Here is a 9,354-nt window from a genome sequence, read left to right as displayed (position 1 = left end):
TTCCATAGCGGGAGAAATGAAATTTGGAAAAATATATTCTGCGACTGATATGGAGAAAATAAAGAGCATCACATCATTTGTCGGGTGGAAGTTTGTTAACAGAAGCATCACAAGACGAAAATTTTCGTAATGACGTCGTCAACGACAACGATGACGACGACAACGGTAGAACGTGTCGGAAAAATTCGTGTAAATTATCCGGTGGAGGTTTGATGGAACGGGACGATGGATTTCTCATCGATGATTCTCATTGTCACGTTTTAGCAAATCAAATATCACCTTCGACACCTCTCACGTTCGATTTGACGTCACCGCAAAACGTCATTAATTGTTGCGTGAGTGAAAGGAGGAGGAGGAGGGGGATGAGTGATATTGTTGTCGGTAATACCAAGAGTTCTGAAATAGAAAGTACAAATCCATTTAAAAACTTTATCGTTAATAATAATAATAATAATAATGACTTTGTAGAAAATGAAAAACCGTTTTCGCCCACGAATCCGTTCAGTGATTTATGTGCATCATCTAGTCCAAATAGATTTTCTCAAATCGAATACAATCCTCCGATACGATATGAAAATATAATAATACCTCATAAATCGTTTTCGCAATGTTCCACACGTCCAGCTAGTCCAGTATTAAGAAATGTTAATAATAATAATAATAATAAAGAAGAATCGACCATATCGAATCCGTTTTTAATAAATGATACTAGTCAAGACTCGATACTATTCGATACTCGAACGTCTAAATTATTCATAAAAGACTCTTTACAATCAGATCAATCGGGATCCTCGTTGAAAAATCATAGTTCCTTTATATTTGCCGTCCCGGTTCTTTCTCTCATTTCTCCACAAAGCAGCATAACGAATTCAACGAGCACGCAAACAACGGGAGATATCGAAGAGATGGAAAAAATCCCCAAACGTAGTAAAGAATCCCCTCCTCCCGTGTATCAAAATTTAACGAATCAATTAGAGAAATTTATAAAAATGAACGATCATTCCGACTACGATCTCATGTGTTTGAAAACAACGGTGAAAGATTTGAGAACTTCCGGTTGGTATTATGAAAACGTGAGCTGGCAAGAAAGTGTTATACTTCTCAAAGACACGGATCCGGGTACTTTTCTGATAAGGGATTCGAGCGATCCCAATTTTTTATTCTCTCTCAGCGTTCAAACGTCTCGAGGACCCACGAGCGTTCGTTTGCACTACGTCAACGGTCATTTTCGTTTGGATGCAGAAGAGAAATTAATACCTCACATGCCATCGTTTGGTTCCGTCATAGAACTCATTGATTACTATGTCGAAAACACGGTCAAAAATAAAACGACGAGTAAAAAAAACGGACAGAAAACTAAACAACAACAACAACAACAACAACAACAATGGATGCAAAAATCAAAGGATCAAGTTTGGATCGATTCGCAGGGTAACGTTTATTCAAACATTTTACTCGTTAAACCCCTTTACAAAAAGGATCATTTTTCGAGTCTTCAACATTTGGCAAGGTTAACGATTAATTTCCGTTTGAAAAAAAGGCTCAACGTTAAAATAAAAAATAATAATAATTTTAAAGTGACTCCCGTTTACGAATCCTCACCCTTTCAAGATTCCACTTCCTTTTTTCAATATCAAAATAATTTCGAGAGTTTTTGTCCGATTTTAAGCGCGAACGCTTTACCCATACCACCGAAATTAATCGAATACCTTCAAGATTATCCATATTGTCATTAACTTGAAAAACTTTTCTAGAAGCTTCGAACCTAGTGATTTTAGAGCATAAATTATTATTATTATTATTATTATTACACATCGTTTGTTTAAATAAACGTGGAATTAGATGATTGATTAAAGATTGAAAAGTGGGTGACAAGAGTATTACAAATAAAAAATAATAATAAGCAATTTTTTTTTTTTTTTTGTTTCCCTTCCCATTTTCCGAACGGGTTTCGAAAAGTGTGACGTCATCCGTTTCATCATTTTTTTCTTTTGTTATTTATTATTAAAAATTAATAAGTTTTATTTTTTTTTTTTATTTATGTATATTATTTAAAATTATCGAAATCAAAGAAAACGATTAATCAATCAAAGTCAAAAACAAAATTTTTTTTTTTTTAAATCGCGTAAATTTATTATTATTATTATCGTGAAGTTATTGTTAATATTATTATCATCATCATCATTTACGCATTATTATTATTATTATTATTATTAATGATGGTGTACCGACAAATCATTGAATCGTTTATTAACGTCATTTTATTTATTTAAATGAAAAGCAAGAGAAAAAAAAAATAAAAAACTTTCCGGGTTTTAGTCAAATAAAAAGAAAAGAAAAAAACGGTTGGCAATCCTGTTTGTTAGCAGGCAATCCTTTTGTTGGCAATCCTGTTTTGTTGTTTTTTTTATTTTTATTCGAAAAAAAAAAACAAATAAATCTGATTAAATTATTATTGTTATTAATAATATAACAATGTCTCCAAATGATACACGTATAAATTTTCAAATCGTTCAACATGTAAATTCCCACATTTATGTGACGTCATTATTAATTTCACACACCTTAAACCTATGACGTCAAAAAAAAAAGGAGGGGAAGAAAAATATCAATACGTACTAAATTAACGTTTAGAATTTATTCAGTCAAATTTTTTTTTTTTTTGTCTAATCGCAGAAAGGTACGAAACGAAATTAATAAATAAATACACGTACCTATTATTAATAATAATAATAATATTACTAATTATAATGATAATGATGATGATAAATTTGAATAAATTTTTTGTTTTTTTTAAACACAAAATTGTTAATTTTTAAAATATCAAAAAAATTAAATACAATGCCTTTTCCTTTTTTTTTTTTTTTTGTTAAATGTAAAAGTTAAACAAAAACATAAATAAATAAATAAAAAATAAACAAATTATTTAAAATTATTTCGTTTTATTTATTTATTTTTTTTTCCCCCGAAAAAAACAAAAAAAAAAAAACTGCTGACACGACACGTTGCATATAAATTCATTCATTCATTCATCGTTGCATTCATTCATTCATTCATTTTATCAGAAAAATTTATGAAAGAAAAAAAAATAATAATAATAAATAATTTTCACGAGGGTTCCTCTTGTTGTTGATGTTGTTGTTGTTGTTGTTATTGTTTTTGTTTTTGTTGTTGTTGTTATTGTTTTTGTTTTTGTTGTTGTTGTTATGCTGCATAAACGTGGAAAAAATAAAATTGTGACGTCACAAAAAAAACATGAAAGTAAATTTTTTTTTTTCTTTCGCTATTATATCCATGAGAAATCTTTGATAAAAAAAACAAAATCTAATTTCTTTTATATTATATATTTATATTATTATTATTATATATATTATGTTTAAATATAAACAAATTGAAATATATCAAAAAGGTTTTCTATTCGTATAATAATAATAATAGTAATAATATGAAAGAATATACGAATAAATTTTGTCATATTGAATTCTTAATAAAATTAAATTATTATTATTATTATTGTTTTTTTTTCGGGGGAGAGGGGAAGAGGGGGGTTTCAAACGTCATTTTCAAATATCGACGGTAAATTCACAGAATAATAATAATAATAGGGTGAAATATAATTCCGCTATAACGTTTTTGATTTAAATATAATAAAACGTTTGCAACGAGACGATCGGAAAAAAGGTTGAGGAAAATTTTTTTTTTCCGTTACCTTTATTTAACCTTTAACCTTTCCGTTTTTTTTTTTTTTTTTTAATTTATTATTTTTCATTCATTCATTCATTTCGTTTTTTGATTTTTTCGAACAAAAAAAAATTTTTTAAATGCACGCAAACACGCACGTCCGCACGCACGTGTGTCATAAATAAAAAAAAATCGTTCAACGAAATTTATTTTATTTTTCGCTTTTCCGTACGTTAATATTAAAATTTTCCGCCATTTTGTTTTGTTTTGTTGTTGTTGTTGAAATTCAAAATGGTGGTAAATATTAAGCCTTGAGGATTCTGAATTTTTTTTGTTTGTTTGTATTCATTGTTGTGCTAATCCCCAAGGGGAGAGAGTGAGAGAGAGAAAAAAAATCACGTTATTATTATTATTATTATTATTATTATTATTATTATTATTATTATTATTATTTTATTGTGAGCGTGTTATTTTCTTAGAAATAATAAATTAAATTTATACAAAAAAAATTTTTTTTGTTTTGTTTTGTGTGTGTTTGTGAAGGTTACATGCACCTGCATAATGCACCAAGTTTTAAGGTTCGAAGTTATGGAAAAAAAAAAAAAAATTCAAAATGAGGTTCATGACGATTATAACAATGACGTCAAATTTATTATTTAAAAAAAAAAAAAATTTTTTTATTTAATCTCATAACGTGATCGGCCATTTTTAATTTTTATTTATTGTTATTCGTAAATTTGTGTCATTTTTTTTTTTGTGTTTAAAACAAAACGAAACCAGTTTTCCGGTTACGAAGGACGATTATATATTATTACGTCACTTATGACGTCATTTTTTAATTTTCCACCGAACCTTTTTGTTATTTAAAAAACGTTACTTTTATTTTTCTTTACTCGTACCAAATTTTCCGATGGGAGGGTGAGGAAAAGGCTTCGAAAATTTAACAAAAAGAAAAAGGAAAACCACGTGATCGACTTTAATAAAATCTTACGTAAGTAAAAACATTATTATTATTATTATTATTATTATTATTATTATTATTATTATTATTATTATTATTATTACAGTGAAAAAAAAAAAAAAAAATTCGTTTCAATTTTTTTTTTTTTTTTTAAATTTTCGAATGCGAGATTTTCTTTTCGTATCTTTCTACCCCCCTTTCTCTTCCTTCCTCTTCCTGCCCCCCGACTTTTCCTTTAAATTTTTTTTGTTTTTTCTCCCAATTTTAATTTAATTAAAAAAAAAAAAAAATTTCTCAGAATAAAAAAAAGAAAATGTCGAGGGAATAAAAAAAAAAAGCAGACGAAATTTTTTTCCCCCAATTTTTCCCATTCTCGTTATTATTTTACTTTTTTGATTTTTACATCATTATTATTATTATTATTAATGTATTTATTACGTAATTTTTATTATAAAAAAATATTAAATTTAAATAATAATAATAATTATATTTGCGATAAATAAATAAATAAATTGAATTAATTTCGGAGAGAAAGTTAATAAAAATGAAGACAAAATGTCTAGAATGTTTTTTTTTTTTTAAAGTGGGAGTAGAATTCAGTTATTTAAAAACGTGTTCATTCCTAATTTGGAATGTGACGAGAATTAATAAAAAAAATGGCGAATATTAATAAATAAAAAAAACAACCGTGACTAACGATTTTTAAGGACGTTATAAAAAAAATTTCCACGTGGCAGTTGGGAAAACGTTTACGTATTGTGATTTTTGAGCTTTTACCCCTCCTCATCCTCCTCTCCCCCCTCGATTTTCCCGTTTCTAATACTTAAGAAAAAGAAAAGAAAAAAACTTTGACCGTGAATGGATTTTGATGATTCATACAAAAAAATTTGATCAGCATCAATTGTGTCTCTATTGACATAAACTTTTTCCATTCATAACTTTTTTTTTTCGAATCATTTCGCCATTGAATTCTTCCAACTTTTTTTCTTTTCTTTTTTCTACAGCAGAAAATTCATTCAACATTTTTCTTTTTTAAAAAAAAATTATTTATGTCGTTCTCTCCCAAAAAAAAAAAAATCAATAAAATCAATAAATCGATAAATTTTCTTTAAAAGATCCCTTTAACATAAACAATAAATTTTTATTTCATCGTAAAATATTTGTCGAAAAAAAAAAAAAAAGAAAAGACAAATTACCGGAAATGAAAAAAATTTCAATCGTACCAACAGAACAAAACAAAAAAAAAATTTTTTTTTTTAAGTTGGAAACGTGAACGTCGACGACGACAAACAAACAAACGTTGAATAAATTCATATTAAAAAAAACGAGAAAAATAATTTTCAAAGGAAAAAAACAAAACAAAAGAATATGGAAAATGGTTGGAGGGAGGGGTAGTGGGGGGAAGGTAAGAGAAAGATTTTTTACAACAATTCTTAGAAGGGAAAACAAAACAAAAAAAAAAATTCAAAAACAAATCTCGATTCAAATGTAAATTAATTCATTTAAAACAAACATTAATGAACCTAAGTTTTTTTTCTTGTTTTTTTCTTGTGCGATTTATAATCCATCCGAGTAATTTATTCACGATTATTATTCGTCTGCTAGGGAATCCATTTTGTTTTTTTTTTTTTTTTACACGAACAACGTTTGTCGTCGGTTGTCGGTTGTCGTACATAAGATTTGATAATTAATGTGACCTCTTACGAGTGGTTTGTTCCCGTTTGTTCTTAAGTAAATTTTTTTTTTTTTCGTAAATTACGTTTGTAAGGGTCGATAGTTAGCACAATCGAAAATTGTTCTGTTAATTTTCCCAAATGGAGATTTCCGGTTACGTCACTGGAAAAATCATTTTTAACTCGTTAAAATTGGAATTACATAAAATATTATAAGTACTTCTGGATAATTTAAAATCGTCGAAACAAAAAAAAAAAATTATTATTATTATTATTACGTTTCAGGACTGAAGGTTTTTTTTTTTTTGTTCAATAACAGACTAATTGACATTTGACCCCTAAAAGAAAATTTTTCCACAATAATAATAATAATAATTTTCGTTGAAAATACTTTTAAAAAAAAAAAAAATATATTTTCATGTGAAATTTGATGTAATTTTTTTCTTAATGATATTTTTAAGGTATTTAAGGTCGATTTATTTATCGATCGATTGATTGATTGATTGATTGATTGACTGATTTACTCCCATCATAATTTTTTCAAATATTAAACGAGAATTTTCCGAATTTGCATTTTGAAAAAAAAAAAAAATTTTTTTTTAAATCCGAAATGCTCGTTTAAATGAGCTTTAACAAAAAAAAAAAACCGGAAATAATTGAAACATTTTAAAAAACTAGCAGAAGAAAAAAAAAATTTTTTTTTCTCAAACGAATTTTTCACGCGCAATTAAAAAAAGCTTAAAAAAATTTTTTTTTTTATTTTTTTCTCGTAAAACAGAAAATATGAATAATAATTGAGAGGAAAAAGGGGAAAACGTTTTTCCTTTTTTTTTTTTTCTAAGAAAAATTATTTTTCCAAAAAAAAAAAAACCAAGTGACACGACAAACATGACAAAAGAAAAAATTATAAGGCGTGTCACAAGAAAAACAATAATAAAAAAATAATAAAAAAAAAAAAAAAAAGAAAAGCTTTTTACATCGAAACCAGAATGTTCGTTACTCGAAAAATAAAATAAAATCACTATTTCCGGGAAATTTATTTCGTTTTTATAAATTATTATTATTATTTCCGGTTTGATATGACGATTGTATTTTCCTTTTTTTTTAAATTTAATTTTTATTGTAGTTTTTATAACATCTCATTAATTATTTTTTTTTTTTTCATAACGTTTTCGATTATCGCGATATATCGATTTCTTATCGATATCGATCGATTGTAAATAAAACGAACGTCTCAGATGCAACAGATGAGTTGCATTTTCTATATTCGTTGCGTAATGTTTACATTTGTTACCGTAATTATTTTTCCTTATCAGTTCCCTTCTTATCAGTCAATAAAAACGAGTTTAAATAATTTCTTACGAGTTAAAGAAAATATCTATCGGAAAATTTTATTTTTTTTTCTTATTTTTTTTTTTGTATTTTAAAAAAGAAAATTTATTATTCCTTACGCAAGTTTTTCAAATAATTTTTTTTTTTTTTGTTATTGTTAATTAATTTTCCCGTGGGAAACCATAAAATCCTTTCCCCTCTCCTCCCCAACCCCCACACTTCCTTTAAATTTTTTATGGCTTTAACCGGTAATTTTATCAATTCTAAAAAATTTCATTTCGTTTTATTTATTTTTTCCCCTCCCTTTTCTCCTTTTTTTCGTTTTTCAAACATTCCCCGAAATGTTTTATGTTCACGTTTGGTGTGTGTGTGTGCGCGTGTGCGTTGTTAAAAGCACGTTATCAAAACATAATTAAAAAAATAAAAATCTTATCAGGAAAAATATTATTATTGAGAAAAAGAAAGACTCGATAGGAATTCAAAATAAAAATTTCAATACAAAATTAAGTGGAAAAATTAAAAAATTTTCTTGAAAATATCATTATTATCATCATCATCATTATTATTTTCTTTATAATTTTTTTTCCTACCGCAATAGGAGTTTTTTTTTGTAACTTTAATTCATCTAAACAAAAATTTTATTATTATTATTAAAGTTTTTTTTTTTTGAGTATTATCGCCGGTTTTTCTTTTGATAAATTTTTCTAAGAAGAATGACAATTACATTCGTTTGTTATTGTCGTCACGTTTTATTAAACCTTCAAAAAAAAAAATCTTTTGTGTCGTTATGGCGTGTAAACGAGTTAACACAATTTCGGTTCCATTAAAATACAAAAAAAATTTTTTTTTCGGCCTCTGTTTTTCTTAATAATAAAAATAATAATAATAATAATAATAATAATAATAATAATAATAATAATAATAATAATAAATTTAAAGTTCTATTTATTGAAATTTTTACGGTAGAACGAAGGAAAATTTCCGGAAAAGGAAACAACAAACGAAACGTAACGGCGGTGATAATATCGTTATCATCATCGTTGTAACCTTAAAAAAATTATATTTGAAATAATTAGTTTTAATGATTTATCATTTCCATAAGACCGCAAAATATTACGTGCGCGTTAAATAATAATAATAATAATAATAATAATGATAATAATAATTTGCGTGTCGAGATATCGAAAACAGACATAATTGCTCAATTTTTTTTATCCTTCGAGAAAATTATTTTAAAGTTTTGAAAAAAAAATTGAAATTTAATTATCGATATTTAAATATTATTTTATCATTACATAATTTTTATCGTTATTTATTAATTTTTAATAAAATTTTATCGAATCATTCTAAAAAAAAAACAAAAAAATAAATAAATTAATTAAAGGAAAAAATAATTAATAAAATTAAATTTAAGATTTTTACAAAAAAAAAATTTTTTTTCTAGGAAATATTTAATTGAGTTGTTTTTTTTTTTTTTTTAAAAAAATAATAATTTCGCGTTCGTTTCCAAGATGAAACTTTAATAATGATTTACTGGAATTAAAATTAATGATGATAATAATAATACTAATAATAATAATAATGAAAACAAATGAGATGGAAAAAAAAAGGTCGAATTTGCCAATTTTTTTTATTTTTTTTTTCAATGCAAAAATTAATGAGTTTTTTTTTTAGCTTCTGTTAGAGAAAAAACGTTAAAAATTTTAA

The 9,354-nt window shown here is 25.6% G+C and overlaps 1 protein-coding gene across 1 annotated transcript in view; it reads left to right on the top strand.

Annotated features, from left to right (window-relative positions):
* Phum_PHUM209200 (suppressor of cytokine signaling-2, putative) overlaps positions 1-1,736 on the top strand; it is a gene marked incomplete at both ends in the record, with an annotated part of 2,153 nt that extends 417 nt beyond the window's left edge. The window contains 2 exons of the mRNA XM_002425515.1: positions 9-90; positions 170-1,736. Of these exons, the coding sequence (XP_002425560.1) occupies positions 9-90; positions 170-1,736 (1,649 nt within the window). The remainder of the gene's footprint in view (positions 1-8; positions 91-169) is intronic.
* Between the last annotated feature and the right edge of the window lie 7,618 nt (positions 1,737-9,354).

This window comes from Pediculus humanus, genomic scaffold (assembly GCF_000006295.1).
Source record: "Pediculus humanus corporis 1103172107560 genomic scaffold, whole genome shotgun sequence".
NCBI classification, from domain to species: domain Eukaryota; kingdom Metazoa; phylum Arthropoda; class Insecta; order Psocodea; family Pediculidae; genus Pediculus; species Pediculus humanus.
Note: the sequence above shows the minus strand (reverse complement) of the source record. Positions and strands in the feature narration are given on the sequence as shown.